Source organism: Lathamus discolor, chromosome 3, assembly GCF_037157495.1.
Source record: "Lathamus discolor isolate bLatDis1 chromosome 3, bLatDis1.hap1, whole genome shotgun sequence".
NCBI classification, from domain to species: Eukaryota; Metazoa; Chordata; class Aves; order Psittaciformes; family Psittacidae; genus Lathamus; species Lathamus discolor.
Genome location: NC_088886.1, coordinates 148,526,073 through 148,548,190, shown reverse-complemented (window position 1 = coordinate 148,548,190; position 22,118 = coordinate 148,526,073). Strand labels below are relative to the sequence as shown.

Sequence of the window (22,118 nt, the reverse complement as noted above, 5' to 3'; positions counted from 1 at the left end):
TCACACTAAACCATCCCACACAAGGCTTCATCCAACCTGGCCTTGAACACTGCCAGGGATGGAGCACTCACAACCTCCCTGGGCAACCCATTCCAGTGCCTCACCACCCTCACAGGAAAGAATTTCCTCCTTAGATCCAATCTAAACTTCCCTGTTTAAGTTTGAACCCGTTACCCCTTGTCCTGTCACTACAGTCCCTGACGAAGAGTCCCTCCCCAGCATCCCTATAGGCCCCCTTCAGGTACTGGAAGGCTGCTCTGAGGTCCCCACGCAGCCTTCTCTTCTCCAGGCTGAACAGCCCCAACTTCCTCAGCCTGTCTTCATACGGGAGGTGCTCCAGTCCCTGATCATCCTCGTGGCCTCCTCTGGACTTGTTCCAGCAGTTCCATGTCCTTTTTATGTTGAGGACACCAGAACTGCACACAATGCTCCAGGTGAGGTCTCACAAGAGCAGAGTATCTTCTATGTAGTTCTGTAATACTGCTCATGTGAGGGATGATGATGGCTGGACGGCAGCACACAAAGAGTTGTGGTCAATGGCTCGATGTCTGGCTGGAGACCGGTAACGAGTGGTGTCCCTCAGGGATCGGTGTTGGGACCGGTCTTGTTTAACATCTTCGTCGCTGACATGGACAGTGGGATTGAGTGCGCCCTCAGCAAGTTTGCCAATGACACCAAGCTGTGTGGTCCGGTTGATACGCTGGAGGGAAGGGATGCCATCCAGAGGGACCTTGACACGCTTGTGAGGTGGGCTGATGCCAACCTTATGAAGTTCAACCACGACAAGTGCAAGGTCCTACACCTGGGTCGGAGCAATCCCAGGCACAGCTACAGGCTGGGCAGAGAAGAGATTCAGAGCGGCCCTGCAGAGAAGGACTTGGGGGTGCTGAACGATGAGAAAATGAACATGAGCTGGCTGCAGTGTGCGCTCACAGCCCAGAAACCAACCGGATCCTGGGCTGCATCAAAAGGAGCGCGACCAGCAGGGCGAAGGAGGTGATCCTGCCCCTCTGCTCTGCTCTTGTGAGACCTCACCTGGAGCATTGTGTGCAGTTCTGGTGTCCTCAACATAAAAAGGACATGGAACTGCTGGAACAAGTCCAGAGGAGGCCACGAGGATGATCAGGGACTGGAGCACCTCCCGTATGAAGACAGGCTGAGGAAGTTGGGGCTGTTCAGCCTGGAGAAGAGAAGGCTGCGTGGGGACCTCAGAGCAGCCTTCCAGTACCTGAAGGGGGCCTATAGGGATGCTGGGGAGGGACTCTTTGTCAGGGACTGTAGTGACAGGACAAGGGGTAACGGGTTAAAACTGAAACAGGGGAAGTTTAGATTGGATCTAAGGAGGAAATTCTTTCCTGTTAGGGTGGTGAGGCACTGGAATCAGTTGCCCAGGGAGGCTGTGAGTGCTCCATCCCCGGCAGTGTTCAAGGCCAGGTTGGATGAAGCCTTGTGTGGGATGGTTTAGTGTGAGGTGTCCCTGCCCATGGCAGGGGGGTTGGAACTGGATGATCTTGAGGTCCTTTCCAACCCGAACTATTCTATGATTCTATGATCACCCCTCAGGTGATGGGATGTTAACAGGATGCCCTCTCAAGTCAAGGCTCATTTGTCCAGTACCACGCTGAAGCAGTCTATTTTGAAATAGTTTATACAAGGCCACCCTTGCTCCATTCTGCCCAGAAGAAGCATGTCTTGTCAGGCCAGGTTGTATGGGGCTTTGAGCAACCTGCTCTAGTGGAAGGTGTCCCTGCTCATGGCAGGGGGTTGGAACTGGATGAGCTTTAAGGTCCCTCCCAAACCAAATCATTCCAGGATTCTATGACGGGTTAATTTTAAGTCACCAGTAAATAAAGCATGCATATACAGATGAGGAAAACACAATAATCCCACTGTTACGTGCAGAGCTGCAAAGAACCCGGCAACACTGCTCCTACGCAGTGGGATTCCAACTCCCATTGCCAACTCACCTCCAAGATGCTTTGAGATATACAGTCATTCTCAACCCCTGGCTTTAATAGCTTAGAATCCCTTCTTCTTATACAATTCCTTCTAACACCTCCCCAGGGGGGACAGGGAAGAGCACCCAGGAGCAGAGCTGCTCTCTGCCCTTCCTGAACCCAGATGTTCAGGATGAGATTCCTGAAGCAAAGCCAGCTTCATTCCTGGGTTCTCAATACCCTAAAACTGGATTTCCTCTGGAAACAGGGAAGGGCAGAGCGGGGCAGAGCAGCTCTTCCTTGCTCCTTGGGGCTGTATTTCCCTTGTCTGGGCAAGTTTTCCTGCAAGAGTCCTGGCAGCTCTGTGAGCAGCGATGAGCAGCGATGCTTGTCCAGGCCAGCTTGTGGCATCCGCACACAAACGTGTACTCCAGCCCCCAGGGATTTCACAGATTTACTATCGGTGAAGGGCAATAATCACTAAAGGAGGAGCAATTATTCCCAAATCATTTAGGATTTAAAAAATCATTGGCAAGAAGATAGGGGTCAAAAGGTGCGCTGCCGAGGGAAATGAAAAAACCCTACCTGTCAAACCTGGGTTTAACTTCCCCTCCGACTGCAATATGGTAAGAGGAGAGAGAAAAGAGATAAAACTGAAAGGTCACATAGCCACTGAGAGCAAGAATGGAAAGATGCCCGTTTGCGTTCATGATTTTTACAGGGATCACGCCATTAAGCTGATCAGTTAGTCCATGGAAGTTACGTCTTTTAGATCAGCTAAAACTTGACTAAAAAAGGCCAGAAATGAAGTGAAACAATCTCTCCAGTTTAAAGCAAATCATCAAAGAATTAAGATGAGTGTAATTTATACCTTCCTAGCCCCTATATCTGGTGAGAGGTGGTGTGTGTGGTTGTACACATGGAGTAAAGAAAGCACACGTATGCCAAAGCTGAGTGAAGCCACCGCTCTTGAAGACTCCCCATCAAACTCAACTCCGACTGACAGTGCTAATGGAGGAGATGAACAGGACCTCCAAGAATTTGGGGGTGGGAAGGCACAGTATAATCCCCACTGGACAAACATCTGTGGCACAGAGATCACCATAGAATCATAGAATAGTTCGGGTTGGAAAGGACCTCAAGATCATCCAGTTCCAACCCCCCTGCCATGGGCAGGGACACCTCACACTAAACCATCCCACCCAAGGCTTCATCACCATCACAGTCAGCAATCTGACTGGTGTGGTCTGGGCCACAGACCCAGAGCTGAGTGAAGGTGGGGACTGATTCCTCTCATGCACAGAAGTAGGCAACACTAATAAAGCTTCAGAGATGCTTTAGGGTGGTGAATGGGAACCTTGGGGTGTTTTTTGGGTGCAAACAAGAGGTTTGGTATTCACTAAAATCACAGAAAAATAAGTGATCAGAAAAGGAACCGTGGAGTAAGGAAAGGAATGAGGCAGAGAGATAAAGACATCCTGTATTCTCCAGCCAGGCTCCGTGTTTACTTGGACAAGCTCAGGTATGATATGTGGGATGCTGAAGGCTACAGAGGATGCAGAGAGTGTGCCAACTTCAACAGACTATTTAACACAAGAATCATAGAATCATAGAATAGTTAGGGTTGGAAAGGACCTCAAGATCATCCAGTTCCAACCCCCCTGCCATGGACAGGGACACCTCTCACTAAAGGAATGCTTCTAGAGTCAAATGTATTTATACCTAAACAGACTCTTGCTAGAGACTTAATAACCTTCAGCTAAATGTGCCAGGGACATAAGGAAATAAAGTTTTTGGGTATAAACTTCATTAATGTATTAAACCCCTTTACACAAGAAGTACAATGCACTCTCTTTTCTCCCTATTCCTGGGCCAGCTGGTAATCTCCTAGGCTTCAGGATCCTGTATTACTGTTAATTGTGTTTCTGCCTTGGAACTACATCAAACACGCAAAGGCTTGATGCTTGTGATGGGAGAAAACGCACAACAAGGCAGGTAAAACACAGAAATACATTAACCCTCCAGGGCAGGTTTCCACAGCCTGCAGGACCAGATGGGTTTCAATGTGCTTGCAGCAGGACTCCGAGCTTAAAACTTCCCTTGGCCACTTCCCACTTGTTCTGGGGCTGGAAAACCTTCCCTTGTGGTAGCCAGGGAACAAGGAGGGGATGCTGATGCCCCTCTCGGGGTGACCTCCTTCTGCTCTCACGCCCCACTAACTCCCAAGCGAGACTTGCAGGTGGCAGGAATGGGAATTGCTTAACTACGTGTAGTTTATGCACTCCAGCATGACCTGCCATAACTCCCATTAAACCAGGACCATTTGCTACACAGAGAACTTTTTATGATTATATAAAACTACCAGAACCTCAACATTATTTAGGTTTTATTATAAAGCTGTAAAAATCATCCACTGTTACAGCTGCCTTAAAACACATGAATTAGGCATTTCGGTAACCTTTAAGACGTGTTATTCTTTGTCATACTACCGAAGCAGCAGATAGGTCTGGTTACCTCTAAGAGGTTTAAATTTCCAATCTATTAAAGTAATACTGTCAATCTGTTATTTCTAGGCCATTGAGGAAAGGTTAAAATGAAAATTGGACTTTGGGGACTTCCTTCTATTCTAAGTGCAGGTTGAAAACATCTCAGCAGCAGAAGGCAAAGTCAGGGCCTTGGAAAGAAGCAGTTATCAAGGGAAATGACTGGTGATAACTTTATTGATTGAAGCAGCTTGAGAAATGGGAGATTTGCCACTGTCTGGAATTACAGCTTTATTAAAAGGGTATTCTTCATTAAAAGGCAGGTGAAAGAAAACTGTAATATGCTTTCAAAAGCACAGCCCACCTCAAATGGTTTAATGATGGATTAAATGCATTCCACAAGTGGAATAAATCATTGGCAAGCATTTTCTGAAAGCAAAGGCAAGTAAAACCAGCCCTTGTCATATCATTACAAATGCAGAGGAGTAAAGAGCTCATTCAGGAGACAGATTAAAATCTACTGCAGTGCATTACTATGGAATTTATTGAACTGAATATACCGAGTTCCTATTATTATGTATGACAAACTAAAACAACCTGCAAATGCTTCTCAAAGAACACTAAAGTTGCAAGAGCAAGAAGTCAAAGTTAGGAAAAGGTGTTAGAATCAAGGTAGTTTGCTGTAATTTGTTCCTCCTACACACGTGCATCCTGATCCAGGTTTTTTCCTTAGGCAAAGGATGGAGTGACTGGTGCCATTAGGCAGTGGTGGCTGCTGTGCTGCTTCTGGTTAGGCACACACTCCCTTCATCTCCAATCTCTCTGAATACAAAATATCACACCTACAGACTAGCTGTATTACTACAACAAACTGATGGCATTTAACACCAGAAACTAGATAGGAAAAGAAAAACCTCTGTCAAAATACAAAGTTAGTCTCCAGTAGCACTATGGCAAACAGCAGGCAATGAACAAATAGTCTCTGCTGGGGACTTTTACTGCTTTTATGTACCCAAACCAAATCTTCCTGCAGTCGATGGCAACCACTCACTGAAGCTCACCCTATGGGACTGGTTTTGCCAGTTTTGATGCATTCAATCAAATCTGCTTCCTGGGGCTAAGTTTTTGAGACAGGAGTCGTGGTGCCCTGTCACATCCCTGTGATGATGCCCTCCCTTGGCGCCATGCGCTAATATGGTCCTGCTGTAACAGTGTCTGAGGACAACAGCACCATCCTGCCTATGGAAAAGGGCAACGAATGCTGCTATGCAGGGTCACAGGGATAGAAAACTCATAAATAACATAGAGTCCCATGCTGGTTTGTGTTGGAAGGGACCTTAAAGCTCATCAGTTCCAACCTCCTGCACGGGCAGGGACACCTTCCACTGGAGCAGCTTGCTCCAAGCCCCTGTGTCCAACCTGGCCTTGAGCACTGCCAGGGATGGGGCAGCCACAGCTTCCTTCCTACTCCTGTATACTACTCATTTCTAGTACAAGCAGGAAGGAAACATGACCCTTCATGCACAAAGAGTAGCTAAGGGCTGAGCTCTGTGGGGCTTTTTTTCCTGTGTTCTTTTCTCCATCTACTACTTATCCCAGTGTTACTCTGTCTGAAATGGACTCCTTGGTTTGTGGGTTGGATGAATGGATTGAAGAGTTGCTGTGGCTGTACCCGGGATACCGTGTTCAGGCTGAGCAATCTTGTTACTGGAAAGATACCGACAAACAAGGGGATCACTGCAGGGCGTCAGGGTGCAGAGGGACTGAATCCCAAGGGAAACCTTGAGAGCTAAACACACAGCTTAGTAAGAGACAACTACTGTAATGGTAACAAGTCTGGAGATAATCAGAGGGAACAGATATCCAGGATGCCAAGCAGTTTTTGTGGTTGTTACCGGGAGTAAAACTAGAAATGAGATGCAGTTTAAAAGGGCCCATAAGACCTACTCCACTGTGACCACTGTCCCTAAGGTCCTGACAGAAGCCCAGCTGTCTGGCTCACAGCAAACTGGACAAAACATTAATAACCTGGAGCAGGGAACACTCCTGCACAAAGAAGGAGATGATTTATATGGCCTACTAGGTCTTTTCCATCTCCCCTTTCTATTATAAAGTAAAACCCAAGCACGTACTGAATTACAGGGCCATAATTTCATCTCCGGGCTCTAGGGACCTAGAAGCCACCCAAACTTCACTCCGGTGGTTTATAATGTCACCAAAACCCCCTGATGGAATTATTATGTTGTAATTCATTGCTGCCTGGGAGTCATCTCATCCTCATCCTCATGTCCTGTGTGACATAACAACAAATCAATAAAGAAGATCTGGCCACAGCTACAGGGACGGGGGGGGAACGGTCTGTACTAAGCAGCCAGGGAGCATCACGCACTGGATGAATCCATCAACATAGCAGGAGGTTTTGAGTCAGTCAGTGCTCCCCACTCACCTAAATTAGAAAGCATTTTACGTCTACCTTTCTCTTTTAAGTAGTCAGTGTGACACCAAAGGGAATAAGCAACATTTTGGCTGCACATCCACCACATTGCAGCCTCTAGTTGCCAAGCGGAATGCCACGCATAGCAGCACCTCTCATCAACATCTTCCATAATTCCTTGGGAAAACTAACTTTTACTCTTATGCATTGCTTTCTTTAGTCTCCAAATATAGGAACTTCACAACAGAAGTGCATGTTCTATTGAACTATAAGGTTTGGGAGGAAGGTGAGTTACAAAGTGCAACATGAGTACAAGTAGGAGAAGCCACAGCAGAGAACGGATACAAGAGTCTAAACTGGGTAGAGGGATGGAGAGCACAAGTCAGAGCAGAGACAGACAGAGGAAATGAAAAGGGAAATAGCAGGCAAGCAATAAGAACCCTCAAAGCAAGCAGAGAAACTCACAGCATGCCTTTCAGGAGGGTAGGAAGCATGAACAGGGCAGAAGAAATGCAACAGGTCCCCACCTGCTAGCATCTACCCTCTTGGCTGCCAGTTCCCTTTCGTCTGCTTCGTGTTATCTAACAGAATGGGCAAACGTATTTGGGGTTTTTTTCCCTCTGAAGCATTTTGTCAAGCAGTTCCCTCTTCCTTACATTTTCTGGAGTCGTTCATAGGGAGATCCCACGTATGAGTATTTCTCTGCACCATGTGTAACACACTGGCCACATTCCCTTCCGCTTCTTTGATAACTTTGCGTGACAGCCAGCAAACCAGAGAAAACGCATCAGTGAGCATACCTGCATGGCACAGCCAGGGGCCAGAGCACCAGAAACTCACCTGCTGCGGTGGAACTCCCATTTCTGCTAAGGCTGACTCAAAAAACGGCTTTGCTGGTTTCCCCACCACCTCAGCTTCAACATCACAAGCGTACTGGAGAAAAGGAGAGGGACGCACACAAAACGTGCTGGTCAGAAAAGCAATTTTCAACCCCGTAACTCCAGTCAATTGTATAGAATAGGGCTGGAAAGGACCTTAAGATCATTTAGTTCCAACCCCCAAAGTATATAAAGTATGTGATTATTGATTTTGCCCTTCAATAATACAGTGGGTGAAGGTGAGTATCAGAGAATCAGGATAACACAAGTGTTTCATGTGCTCTGGCAGGAGAGAAAGTCCTCTTGAACAATCTCAAGTTACAAAGCTCTTACATTCTCCCTCATGAGAGCTCAGAGACTCTGTTCCAGTAGCTCCCATTTTTTAAGAGCATCACTCTTAAAGAAACAGCAAATATCCTTCATATGAAATGATCAAAAGTGCTGGAGGGCCTTAAAAGATTGTAAAGGGTTTCTTCAACCACCCAGCCTATTATTTAAGATTCAAGTGACCACCCAGATTTGAGGTTGTTTTCCTGCAAAGAAGCATCAGTTCTAGGCTGGAAAAGGTGTTTCTAGCTTGTCCCTAGACCATTATAAACCTAAACTTATCTGGAAGGCAAAACCTCCAAAACTCAGAGGTACAAATGAATATGCTGCAAGCATACTTTATCTCCACTATCCTCTGTGCTTGTCCAGTACCCTATTTTGCTTTATTCTCTGCATTCGCCATGTACTATTTTACATCTCTCTGCAAGCCTATAAAAGGGAGAGTAATGACTCTCTCCCTCTCTCCTTCTCTCAGACTGGCTTAGCTATTGGGTTCCACTTCTGCACAGACTTAATCAGGCTTAAAACCAGGTTTGCCCTTCAGTATCTTGCTGAATAAGGGCCTTTTGCTCTTGACTGTTAAGGGCAAAGGCTGTGTTAACGCTACACCAAACAAGAAACGGTCCTTCAGTGTACCTTACAGATGATATTCCATGCTTTTCTTTCCTGACTCCTTCCTTCAAGGGCCTCACTTCATACAAAGGTACCACCACATGGTAAAAGTTCATATTTTAAAGTAAAACGGAAAAACCCCTGAGCAAAGCCAGAGAACAAACGAATCCACCTTTAGAATCCACCAGCCTTTCGAATGCAGCAAATGAGTTCCAATCTGTGGAACCTTTCCTCCACCAAGGTGAGTAATTACAGAAGATGACCCGTATTTATCCCAGTTACTCTTTTAACAAGGTGTGCAAGTAAGCATAATTCAAGCTATAAAATACCTCTAATGCCTTCATATATGCTCCAACATCAAGTTTCAGACCATCGGTTTCTTTATAGTAGCGTCTGGAAATGAAAGTGATAAAGTCCCAATGAAATGAAAAGGTTGGCAGTTAAATACAAAACCCCACATTTTATGCTTTCTGGGCCTATACAGATGTCCATATGGCTGCAACAAAAAGTCCAAGTAATCAGAAACTCTGGAGCCTTAATTTAACGCCAGGAATTAAGTTAAAGGACAGGCTCAGTAATGTGCAATGCTTGGGGAAAAGATCTCAGACCAGATGCCCATCTGGCACCCAGGACACGACTCCACTGGTTCAAAGGGATTTCAACTAAGTCATATCAAGGATTTCAACTACCTTAAGTGAAGGCTGAACTTGGCCTGTATTTTACTGCACAGGGACTAGCTGCTTCCAGAGGACAGCAGTTACATTGCTCTTCCTTTAATCAGCAACAGAGACCCCTTGGCAGATACAAGATGATGGCTGGTACCAACCAGCAGCTGCAGCATCTTTTTCAGTGTATCTGGAAGAGAACCCCAAATTTAGATTGGATATCAGGAAGGAAATCTTTCCTATGAGGGTGCTGAGGCGCTGGCACAGGGTGCCCAGGGAAGCTGTGGCTGCCCCATCCCTGGCAGTGCTCAAGGCCAGGTTGGACACAGGGGCTTGGAGCAAGCTGCTCCAGTGGAAGGGGTCCCTGCCCGTGGCAGGGGTTGGAACTGGGTGAGCTTTAAGGTCCCCTCCAAACAAAACCATTCCAGGATTCATTCTTTCATTCCGAAGAGCTGAGCATCGTTGCTTGTCACCAGTCTTCCAGATGAGGAAAGCCAGGGACTAAGAAAGCCCTCCAAGTTAAATCTGTCCCTCCTAAAAACATTCCTATTGCCACAAAGCTCATAAAATTAGTATCTTCATAGTGCTTTTCTGGAACAGCAACCCACATTAAGGCAGCTCTTCCAAGCTTTCCTGATCAGAGTAAAGACAGGTTTCTATACTACAGGGAAACAGGCAGGATGAGCAGTCAGTTAAGATCTGATGCCTTATCTTTCTGCCATTTCCCATTATTCAGCACTGCCTCCCTTTCAAATGGCCACTTGACCTTTGCTAGAACAGCCATTAACCTTCTACAGTCCAGCGTAAACAGCTTAATTTTCTGACAGTGCCATGACAGAAGGAATTACAAAGCCAATTCCCACTCTCAGCCCAAAACAGATGCTAAATGTAAATCACTCCGTTTTCGGGAGGAGGGCATTCTGCTTCAGTGGCTCCGACACCTTTGTTTTCTATGGGATGAACTCAGACTTGAACCAAAACGAATGGACTTGCCCAAGGAAGGCACCTTGTTAAGGTCCACCCAACGACACTGATTCTGCCCCTTAAAAGTGAAGCTGGTTTGTGGCTGGGGTTTGCATATGGCCCTTTGCATGAATGAGACTGCTTTCTTTACTAGGTAAACTGTTCATCCAAGTTATAACGCCCTTCTTCGAGTCAGAGATACCTAACCGGGGTAACCCATGCAGAACTCATGCTCACATTACCTAAATGATCAATATTTAAATAAAATGATCAATATTTACATAAAATAAACGCTCATTGCAAAAACTGAGCTCAGAATACCCACAAATCTGTGTTTGCAAATGAAAACTAACATTTCGAACAAGTAACAGGGACTTCTTTCAGAGCTGTCTACATCAGTGAACGACCAACTAAAGGTATACTGTTACATGCACAGGGTACAAAGGCATTTTTGCATTGAACACATTGCAAATCCTAAAGATTTGTTTCCTAACACAAACCTTGGTTATTTTACATGCATTAACCATCCTGCTGTTGGCCCAACATCTTTTCCTCATTCTCCTAACTGAGAAACAGGAAGGATTTTTCGCCCATGTTGTAGGATCAGAGCATAAGCACCAAGTAAGGCCACACTCCTTCTCTCTGGGAAGTTCTACCCATCCAGATCAATAACCCACAAACTAAGACGGGGTTTCACACCCCTTGCAGTCTATTGAACCACTGAAACCAAGCTGTCATTGCAGTTTCCTCAAACAAAACACGTACAGTGTTTTTAAACCCGTACATTATAGAATCATAGAATAGTTTGGGTTGGAAAGGACCTCAAGATCATCCAGTTCCAACCCCCCTGCCATAGGCAGGGACACCTCACACTAAACCATCCCACACAAGGCTTCATCCAACCTGGCCTTGAACACTGCCAGGGATGGAGCACTCACAACCTCCCTGGGCAACCCATTCCAGTGCCTCACCACCCTCACAGGAAAGAATTTCCTCCTTAGATCCAATCTGAACTTCCCCTGTTTCAGTTTTAACCCGTTACCCCTTGTCCTGTCACTACAGTCCCTGACGAAGAGTCCGTCCCCAGCATCCCTATACATTGCCCAACAGGTAAGAATAACCGCTTCCAAGCCATTGGGATTTGTCATTATCCAGCACTGGCACTGATAACCTCCTGTTAAAATCTCAGAAAACTGCATTGTTTTCAGGAGAACATTCAAATTCCCTGACTGGATTTTCCCTGCATGTGGAAGCAGGAGCTCAAAACGTGCCTTTAACGTACAGACAGTAACTAAGCATGCCTTTTGATACTCAAACTGTCCAAGCAGTTGATCTGTCACTTCAAAAGCTCAGTTGTGTTTGCAGGTCTTTGCTCTACCCACCAGCCCAGCCATTTCTCAGTACATCCTTGGGCTCTCTCGAGGTCTTCATGGCCACCACACTTTACTCATGGCCAGAGGAACATCTACCCCCATCTCCAACATAGTTTGGGTGGAGTTTGTGCATTGCAGCTGTTTTCAAACATTGGCAGAGTTTCTGTATTAGCAAATAAAAACTCTCCTGGCTTCATCTCTAGACATATCAAGGATGAGGGGGTCATTAAGAGCAGCCAACATGGTTTTACCAAGGGGAAGTCATGTTTGACCAGCCTTATAGCCTTCTATGAGGAAGTAACTAGGTGGGTGGATGATGGCAGAGCGGTAGATGTGGCTTTTCTTGATTTCAGTAGGGCATTTGATGCTGTCTCCCACAGCATCCTCATAGATAAGCTAAGGAAGTGTGGGCTCGATGATCAGGCAGTGAGGTGGATCAAGAGCTGGTTGAAAGGAAGAAGGCAGAGAGTTGTGGTCAATGGCGCAGAATCTAGCTGGAGGTCTGTGACTAGTGGAGTTCCTCAGGGGTCGGTGCTGGGACCGGTGCTGTTTAATATTTTCATCAATGACCTGGATGAGGGAACTGAGTGCACCCTCAGCAAGTTTGCTGATGACACAAAACTGGGAGGAGTGGCTGACACACCAGAGGACTGTGCTGCCATTCAGCGAGACCTGGACAGGCTGGAGAGTTGGGCGGGGAGAAACTTGATGAAATTTAACAAGGGCAAGTGTAGAGTCTTGCATCTGGGGAAGAACAACCCCATGTACCAGTACAGGTTGGGGGTTGACCTGCTGGAAAGTAGTGAACGGGAAAGGGACCTGGGGGTCCTGGTGGATAGGAGGATGACCATGAGCCAGCAATGTGCTCTTGTGGCCAAGAAGGCAAATGGCATCTTAGGGTGCATTAGAAAGGGAGTGGTTAGTAGGTCAAGAGAGGTTCTCCTCCCCCTCTACTCAGCCTTGGTGAGGCCGCATCTGGAATATTGCGTCCAGTTCTGGGCCCCTCTGTTCAAGAAGGACAGGGAATTGCTTGAAGGAGTCCAGCGCAGAGCCACAAAGATGATTAAGGGAGTGGAACATCTCCCTTATGAGGAGAGGCTGAGGGAGCTGGGTCTCTTTAGCTTGCAAAAGAGGAGACTGAGGGGTGACCTCATCAATGTTTACAAATATGTAAAGGGTAGGTGTCAGGATGATGGAGCTAGGCTTTTTTCAGTGATATCCAGTGATAGGACAAGGGGCAATGGGTGTAAGCTGGAACATAGGAAGTTCCACGTTAACATCAGGAAGAACTTCTTTACTGTAAGAGTGACAGAGCACTGGAACAGGTTGCCCAGGGGGGTTGTGGAGTCTCCTACACTGGAGATGTTCAAGGCCCGCCTGGACAAGTTCCTGTGTGATGTACTGTAGGTTACCCTGCTCTTGCAGGGGGGTTGGACTGGATGATCTTTTGAGGTCCCTTCCAACCCTTGGGATTCTGTGACTCTGTGATTCATGCTCCTCTCATACAGCAATTCTCAAGCCACCAGCACAAAAGTGCTCCCTTATGTCTGGCGTGTTCACACATATGAGTCAACCTGCAGCGATGTTAACACCAGCTTTCAGAGATAGAATCTTTAAGCACCACCCAAAGAGCAGGATGTCATCTAGGTCACACAGGCTGTTAGCCACAACCAGCATCACAACTCAACCGCTACAAATATGGGCAGGATTTGAACCTGGAAGAATAAACCTGGCTGTTGGCTGAAACAGAGCAATTTTGGATCACCTGCTCCTCCTCACAATTAGTAACTTCTGGATGCTGGAAGATTAAACCGCATCCCAAATCGACATCAACAGCACTTTATCCAAGCATGGCTTGTTGGATTTTCTCGTCAGCTTTAGGTTTCTGTCACTATCAAACTCATTTATTTTCAGTTCAGACAGGAACACATGGCTACAGGCAGCAGTTCAGACAACAGTTCTCATTCTGAGATCTTGCAAGGGCAAAGACAAGATAAGCAGTGCCTGTAATCCTACTGACCTCATTCACTTGGGGGTTGCACACATCAAAATCCAAACTCTGCACGATTTCTACGGGGTATTTTAAGATGCGCTTAGACTTGCTCTGAAAACAAGAAAAGTCCTTTTCTTGGTGGCTTACAAACTACAGCTCTTTAAATGCTGGAGCAGATGATCCTTGAGGTCCCTTCCAACCTAGGATCTATGATTCTATTTAACACCTCCACTGCCACCTGCAAACATGTGGATTGTTTCATCCAGGTCTAGCTCACTCTTAAACACTCACCTTAAAAGGTTGGAGGCTGCCATTTGCTGTGCTCATACACCAGAGCATCTCCAGTTTCTCTAAAAGCTGCTATAATTCCTCCTTAGAACACCTATCTCCCTCACCCTCGAGAAGCCAACGAAACACATCCACACAAGTGCTTCCTCTGCACTGTCTGCAGAAAGAAGACCACTGAGAGCTGATATTCAAGAGATGCTCACCCAGGGCTGTAGCAGCACAGACCCTACTGATGAGTATCTTCAAAGTCAACTGGAGGATTTGGCATGGCAAGGTCAGGAAGCATCAGCACAGGGCTGAACTGTGGCTCATGGCGAGCATCCATACCACCTTCTAGAGACCTGTTCCACTGTGATCACCTCAGTTTTCCCTTACACCCCTAGAAAGGCCACAAGTAAGTGACTTGGGACAGGTAAATTGACTGAATGACCCACCGGGGACTGTTCAGTCACAGATACCTGAGCAGATCAGCCTCCCAGTCCAGACGCATAGATAACTGCTTAGAAGTTGGTACTGTGAATGCCCACACAATTATCTGGCCTCCATTAACTACAAAGACACCGGGGGCAGATCAAAAGCTGTAGAGACTTGAGGAAGAAATGATGCTGAACTCACCCTCTTCCAAGGGAGATCAAAACAGGCTTCTCCATCCCAATGAGAACTCGGAAAGCTTCATTAAGGTTTGCATAGGTGAAGTTCTCTGCTGCATCTCCAATAACCACACAGTTTGGGTTTGCTTTATCAAGGTCAGCAAATTCAGGAACAAGATCTAAAAGGACGGAAAAAATAAACCACAAATCCCTACTTCAGATCCCGTTGGAACTGACCGTTTCCCCCCATTTTTGTGTTTCACTTCATCCATGACACAACGCTTTAAAAAGATAAGTAAATCCAAGTCTTAATCAAGTGTTCTTCAGACCCCTCTATTCCTGAGTGGCTCCTGCTATTCACCTGTCCTATAACAAAGAGCAAAATAAACCATTTCCTCCCCTTACTTTAGCTCCTGCCACCCGTGTCTCAGCAGACCCAAGGCAAACATGGGTACCAGTGAGGGCAGGATCCATCTCTTTTCTCCATACCCACACTCTATAGCAGGAAACACTTCAAACTTAAAACCTCTGTCATGGTAACAAAGACCTCACCTATCTCACAGTCACTGTGGTTAAGGAGCAGACTCCTCTGAGCACTTGCTACCTCCCAGCACAACTCTATCGCTGCCACAATGGAGATCCCACTCAGACCAGACCACTAAGTTATATTCCACATTCTCATGACTAAGGAAGAAGATTCCCCTGTAGGAAAACAGCATCTGGGAGCTCTTCCCCACACGAGCTATGGGAACTCACTGCTCTATCGCACAGACCCACATCTCTCTGAGCTGTCCCCCTCCATGTCCCAGCATCTGTCGCAGCGTTGTCCCACCATTGTGCACAAGCAAGTGTGGCCTTAGGCCACGCTCCTTCAAGATGCGGCAGGCTGCTGGTGCTGGGGCAGTGACTTCAGCCACGGAGATGTCAAAGCCCAGGCCCTGGAGCTTCTTCACAAACTTCTCCCGGGTCGCTTGGGTTTCATTAGTGCAGAACCGCAGCTTCAGACCAGATGCTTTGATCCTGTTGAGGAAAGAGAGCAGAGAAGGGTTAGCTACACATAGAGCATCAGTTCCGCCGCCCCACTCCTAACTTGGGTAACCACAATGAACATGCAGTGATGATATTCCAGAACAGGAGCAGGATTTCTTACTGTGACCAGGATACACCTAAAATGTTCAGAGAGCTTCAGCCTAAGAACTCATCTCAGTCTCCCATCTGGCAGGTTAAAGCCATTCCCCTTGGCCTGATACCACAGGCCCTTGTCAAAAAGACCCTCTCCAAATGATGGAGATACGGGATGGCTTCAGTTACAGTTATCTCTCATAAAACACCTCTTATTTAATCTCTCATAAAACACCTCTGCTGTTACTTGGTGGGTAACCCTGAAAAATATGGCACTTCCAAGTGATTCATTAATAAATGTTTACTGGTAAATGGCTTCTCAAAGGAAGAAAACATGGCCCGAAGTGGCCAGAGCGAGGACATGGCGCCTGGGGATCACTACTCTGCAACCTCATTCCAGTCCTGCCTCTTTGTTTCCTGCCCAAACTGTGGTGATCTAGTGAGGATGTCACAAAAAAGGCCTCTTCTCCAAGGATGAGTGGTCAGCTGTTTGGAGAACCATTGTATTTCAAAGGGCCACGGACAATCCGAAGCATTGAAAATGTATCACGATTTATAATATATATATATTTGCCAAAGGGAGCATCACTCAGCTCCTCAAATATATTAAAAAGCCTCAATTTGGTCAGTTTTAGTGTGAATTTGTACACAGTTACCTTTGAGGACCTGAGCTTATACAGGTGCAGAAACCTTGGTAAGTTTGGGGCTAGGCTTATAAATTCTCATTAAAATATTACTTTTCTTCATGTTAGGATGAAAAAGGACTTTTCTATTAGGAAAATTATGCTTCTCATGACACCAAAACACGCTGGGCTCCTTTTCTCGGGAAGATGATCCCAGTCGGTTGGTGCAAACACCAAACCCACCTCGAGGTAACGCATCCAATGATGAGCTCTCCATCAAAGGATCCTTAGAACTCCAGTCCTGACCCAGAGAGCCCCTTCTGCTTGTTAGAACCACGTGCCAGTGTCTTCTTCAATAACACTGGTGATCCATTTCTTTCTTATTATTTGTCTTTCCTAATCAGAGGGATGTGAATTATCAATTACACTTAGTGGTTAATTGCCCTTCATAAAGATAGCTTTTCTCTTTTAAATTAGGCAGTTAATATATTGTAACTAATAGCATCCACTTGTACGTTATAAATATATCTTCATCGATCGGAGCGGTGAACGTGAGAGTCACTCACAAGTTAATGAAGCAATTGAGTGAAGAAGTGCAGGGGGTATGCAGGGAATAATTATTGTTAATGAATTATGATGTGACCTTCTCAGAACAATGAGCAATCGGTGCGACAGGGGGATGACGGTATTCCGCATCTGTTATTCCAAACACACGTTCGGCTGGAGTTAGAAAGCAAAGCAGTGGAGTTTGGATACGTAACAAACTATCATCGAGTGTGCCATGGCTAAAGAAGCCTTATTCTAAATACAAAGCCAATCTGCACACTCTGAGGAGAAAAACCCCATGATGCACAACTACCCTGAAGCAGACATTTGTTGAATGAGAAGCTGTTCTTTCTCTTCCTAAAGGCCAATGGGATGAATCCAGGAAGAGCACTAAGCACTGCCTTGCCCAAACACCCTCACAGGTCAGCCTGGTGAAAGCAATGACTGTTTCCCTATAGCACAGATTTAAATCCCTTCTCAGTATTCAGATGAAAACCAGTTCCATTTCGGAAAGCAGAAGCAGTCTGGATGCATCTTGGACTGTTTCGTGCCTCTGCGGCCACCTGTAATTGCTCCCTCAACAAATGAGCTCAGTAAATGCTTAGGATAAGGTAAAGTCTACAAAGAATTAAGCCAAGTTGGTCAGCAAATGGGAGACCTATGGAGGAACACGGAAAGGAGTCTCCAAGATATCCTGGAACACCAAACAAAGGAAAAACCATCAAGAACTCCAGACAAAGATTTATTTCTACCAAGAAATGATGCATTGAAAAGCCACCTTTTCCTTCAAAGTTGTATGTCTAATATCTGCAGTTCTCTGCCAAAGTATAGTCACACTGACTGGTACGTGCACAATTACACGCACCCTGGAACAAACCTATCCCTTAACACCCAGCATGGAGACCATGAGCAGAGCCTGCATCTCTACCTACATCAGCAACCCACTATTGAGTAAGAGATTAAATATTAGGGAGAGCTTTTAACAACGCTACACGGGGGAAACACTGGTTCCTCTTGTGTTTACAGCAGAACTCACGCTCAGTTTGCATGGTCAGGCTTTGCACCAGCAGCTCAGGGAGGGGATCCTGCCCCTCTGCTGTGCTCTGGGGAGACCTCCCTGCAGTCCTGATCCAGCTCTGGGGCAGCAGCACAAGAGGGACGTGGAGCTGCTGGAGCGAGGGCAGAGGAGGCCATGGGGATGCTGCGAGGGCTGGAGCAGCTCTGCTCTGGAGCCAGGCTGAGAGAGCTGGGCTGGGGCAGCCTGGACAAGAGAAGGCTCCTGAAGGGGAGACCTGAGAGCAGCTCCAGTGCCTGAAGGGGCTGCAGGAAACCTGGAGAGGGGCTTGGGACAAGGGCCTGTAGGGACAGGCCAAGGGGAATGGCTTGAACCTGCCCGAGGGGAGACTGAGCTGAGCTCTTAGGCAGTTCTTCCCTGTGAGGGTGCTGAGGCGCTGGCACAGGGTGCCCAGAGAAGCTGTGGCTGCCCCATCCCTGGCAGTGTTCAAGGCCAGGTTGGACACAGGGGCTTGGAGCAAGCTGCTCCAGTGGAAGGGGTCCCTGCCCGTGGCAGGGGTTGGAGCTGGATGAGGTTAAAGGTCCCTTCCAACACAAACCACACTGGGGTTCTATGAGAAACTAAAAGATGGCTTGAAGGTCTCTGTCCGACAGAGTCAAGATGCTTTGTACAGAGAGTTCATACTCGATGGGGGGCACTGCTCCTAAGCTGGCCAGCTTAACCGGAAACCTTGAGCAACTGAGCTAACCCAGGGTTCATACTTCAAGAAGCACGTGCAGAGCTACTGCCATTTCTAGTGTTGGTAAGTGCAGGGCTTTTAGGAGAATAATACAGGACAAAATCTATAGAATGATGTCCTGCAAGATAAAGAGCAGGGGATTAGATACCAGCAAGTACAGAAGAAAGAGGCAACAGCAGACGAGATACACAACACACATTTTATCAAGATCTTCAGGGTATTAGAGGTTTATCAGCATGTGTATTACAGAAGCACAGGCACACCCAGGAAACCCAGTCAATCAGGGCTTCCACACATCACAGCCTGATAAAGATCCCACTGAACCTCCAGAAGCACCAGAAATCAATCCTGATTAGAGAGCAAGCTGAGCACACGGACAGGCAGCACCGCACTCTGTGCGCAGGGACTCTGTGTGGTCCAGGGGATGTGGACATCCTGAAGACATCGCTTGCTCCCCATGTGGGGCCATCAACAGGTTCGCCATCAGACAAACCCAGTCTGTTTCCAACAGGACTGCTCATACCACTCCTAGTGCTAGGCTGGATGGGGCTTGGAGCAACCTGCTCTAGCAGAAGGTGCCCCTGCCCATGGCAGCGGGTTGGAACGGGCTGAACTTTAAGGTCCCTTCCAACACAAACCAGCCTATGAACAAGTCACAAAAGAAACCTCCAAGCCCCAAATTCTAAGCAGAGAGATGAACATCAGTGTAACCAACAGGTGGGTAAGGAGACTTTCCCTAAGCCTTCCCAGAGCAGGGGTTTAAGCCCACTGTAGACCAAAACAACCACTCACAATCCCTAAATCTAAAACTTTCAAGGATGCTGGAGAGGGACTCTTCATCAGGGACTGTAGCTATAGGACAAGGGGTGATGGGTTCAAACTGAAACAGGGCAAGTTCAAGTTAGATATAAGACAGAAGCTCTTCCCTGTGAGGGTGCTGAGGCGCTGGCACAGGGTGCCCAGAGAAGCTGTGGCTGCCCCATCCCTGGCAGTGCTCAAGGCCAGGTTGGACAGAGCCTTGGGTACCGTGGTCTAGGGTGAGGTGTCCCTGCCCATGGCAGGGGGCTGGAACTGGATGATCTTAAGGTCCTTTCCATCCCAAACCATTCCATGATTCTACGAACCAGGGCACCCACCAGGCTCGGGGCATGCTATGATCACAGGTATAGGGGAGAGATGGAGATGAGGCTTTTCATGCCAGCCCTGGGCTGCCCCTCATGCTACACCAGCTCTTTGAACTGACCTTTACCTCGCTGCGCTGGCGCAGGACACGACGCTGAGTGACAGTGTCCCACAATGCAATTACCATGCGTCAGATGAGCCGGTCCCTTACAAATCACCTCGAACTTTACACATCTGCTGCCTGTCAGCATCTGCCAGGTTCACTCACCCGAAAATAATGAAAAAACTCTCATTATTGTTCCATAACAGGTAAAGTGGTAAGACAATTATTAGACATCCCGGCTGACCTTGTGCAGACTTCACCAACTGCCTTTGCCAACCTTTATGGGCAGCCTCTGGGCACATAAAACGCAAAACCTGTTCTTTTTAGGTGATGTAAAGGTTAAGACACCAACAGGAAAAGAAACGGCTCTGGAATCTAGGCTGGAAGGTGTCATTCCTTGTGAAATTCACATTGTCCTGCACGTAGCAGAAGCAACTAAGGACATGGTATAAGAATTCCCATCTTTGGTCACTGGCTTCTACCGGAAAGGGCTTCGCTAACATGGAAAAGAGAAAGCTGATACTCCTGTACAGATGGGCAGGGAGGGGAAGAAAGCAAAACCTTTCCATTCCTCTGATGCCTGCCACCCTTACAGTAGGTCCAAAACACTTAAATCTTGCTGGGGCACCCCTGATGCTGCTTTTGTGCCCTGATCTGGTGTCTCCACTTGCTGATGTCTGAATACAGCCAAGCTCATTATCATTGCTGCTCTCTGGTGACCCAGCTTTCTGCTCCCTATAGCGAGGCTGGCCTGAGCAATCCTTATGTACAGCACTTTTTGCCCCCACTCCCCCTTAGATTCCTGTGTCTGAAACTCATCTCTACATCTGCTATCTCACAAGCACAATTTCCTCCCCAGACCCATATGGCTCACCTTTTTCTAGGTACAGAAGTGCACAACTTGGAGGGAATCCAAAGAAGGGATTCCAAAAGGCATTAAAAAATAGGAGGGCAATACCTTTGAACACGAATGAAGGCATGAATGAACATGAAAACAGGCACAAATGAAGGAGTCGCAAGGAAAGAGGCCAATGTTATTTAAGGATGGGCAAGGGTGAAATAAGAAGTGGTACTGTTATAAAACTAAAAATTCTGGAATCATCACTTTTGAGACACTGTTTAACAGCAAAAACTGGGAAAAATCACCGAATTGTAGCTCACAGGAAGCTTTATTCAGGTATTCCAATCATTTGGAATTCTGCAGAGGTAGAAATTAATACTGGCAGTTGTACATCAAACCTACCACAAAGCTTGTTTTGCCCTGAATTCCCTACACAGGCTGCCTCTCTCTGACCACCAAATACTGGATACCAGGATTACTGAACAAACCACCCAGTACCATAAATCACATCCCACCTGCCTAACAGAAGGGTGATCAACAGATCTGCCTACAGATTTGTAGACAATATGCCACAAGGGTGAAAGCTAGAATTGCTTATTTAATAAATATGTTCTTTTGAAGTGAACCTGCAGGAAGGAAGCACAAAGCAAAAGGAAAACCCAAAAGGAAAACCCTTCTGGTCCATTCTATTCAGTAACGAGATGCATCTAACTGCTGCAGGTTACCAAGTCAGCTTAAAATATTACCCCTAGCAGCCCCAGGCTTTAACCAGGCTGCAGGAACTGAATCAGGGCTTCTCACCTCACCTTGTAGTGCCTGGCTGTGTTCCATCAGAGCAACACAGCACTGAGTAGATTCAAACATATGGGTGTATTTTGTAACACAAGGAAACTCAGGGGGATGTTAAATACTTGGTAACTCCACTTTGGAGCTGACATGAAAAAAGTGTGAACTTTGGGGATTCAGTTCGGATGAACAGGTCTGGAATATGCCTGTTTGCCATATAATGACTCACATTGCAATAGCTTTCATTCTGTGCTAAAAGCAGTCAGGGTTTTTTGCCTCTGTAGCTTTTTTATTCCATTCAAATTTCAGACAAAACCAAGTTCTCTGTCACAGCCGAGTTCTTACGTTGGATACAAACAGCATCTATTTGTACGTAAACCACCCTGTTTCTCAGAAAATAAACTGCCAAAAGGTTTCATTTCACCTCTGTTATAGAAAAGAATTCACTCTTGGGTGCTCTGCTTATCTGCTTCAGGAAGCGCCCCATATTTCATTGCAATAGCTCAAAGACCAAGCTGCATCCCAAGAAACTTAGTGTGATTTTGATCTGGGAACATCACTTACCAAGACAGCACGGAATCTGAATGGTGATGCTGCTGCAAAGATCTCTGCTGATATGCAAAGAATCAGGCTCAATTCTAAGATCCCAGGCTGAGCTCAGCAAACTTGAAAGACGAG

At 46.7% G+C, this 22,118-nt stretch overlaps 1 protein-coding gene across 4 annotated transcripts in view; it reads right to left on the bottom strand.

Moving 5' to 3' along the window:
* The window catches only part of LHPP (phospholysine phosphohistidine inorganic pyrophosphate phosphatase), an 80,947-nt gene that overhangs the window by 53,733 nt on the left and 5,096 nt on the right, over nucleotides 1-22,118 (bottom strand). For all 4 annotated transcript variants that reach the window (XR_010610990.1, XM_065672443.1, XM_065672444.1 and 1 more), the window contains exons 2-5: nucleotides 15,376-15,563; nucleotides 14,569-14,722; nucleotides 9,001-9,064; nucleotides 7,695-7,787 (exon numbers count right to left, since the gene is read on the bottom strand). Coding sequence is in view for 3 of the 4 variants with exons in the window: in XM_065672443.1 (XP_065528515.1) it covers nucleotides 7,695-7,787; nucleotides 9,001-9,064; nucleotides 14,569-14,722; nucleotides 15,376-15,563 (499 nt within the window). In the remaining variant the exon portion in view is untranslated. The remainder of the gene's footprint in view (nucleotides 1-7,694; nucleotides 7,788-9,000; nucleotides 9,065-14,568; nucleotides 14,723-15,375; nucleotides 15,564-22,118) is intronic.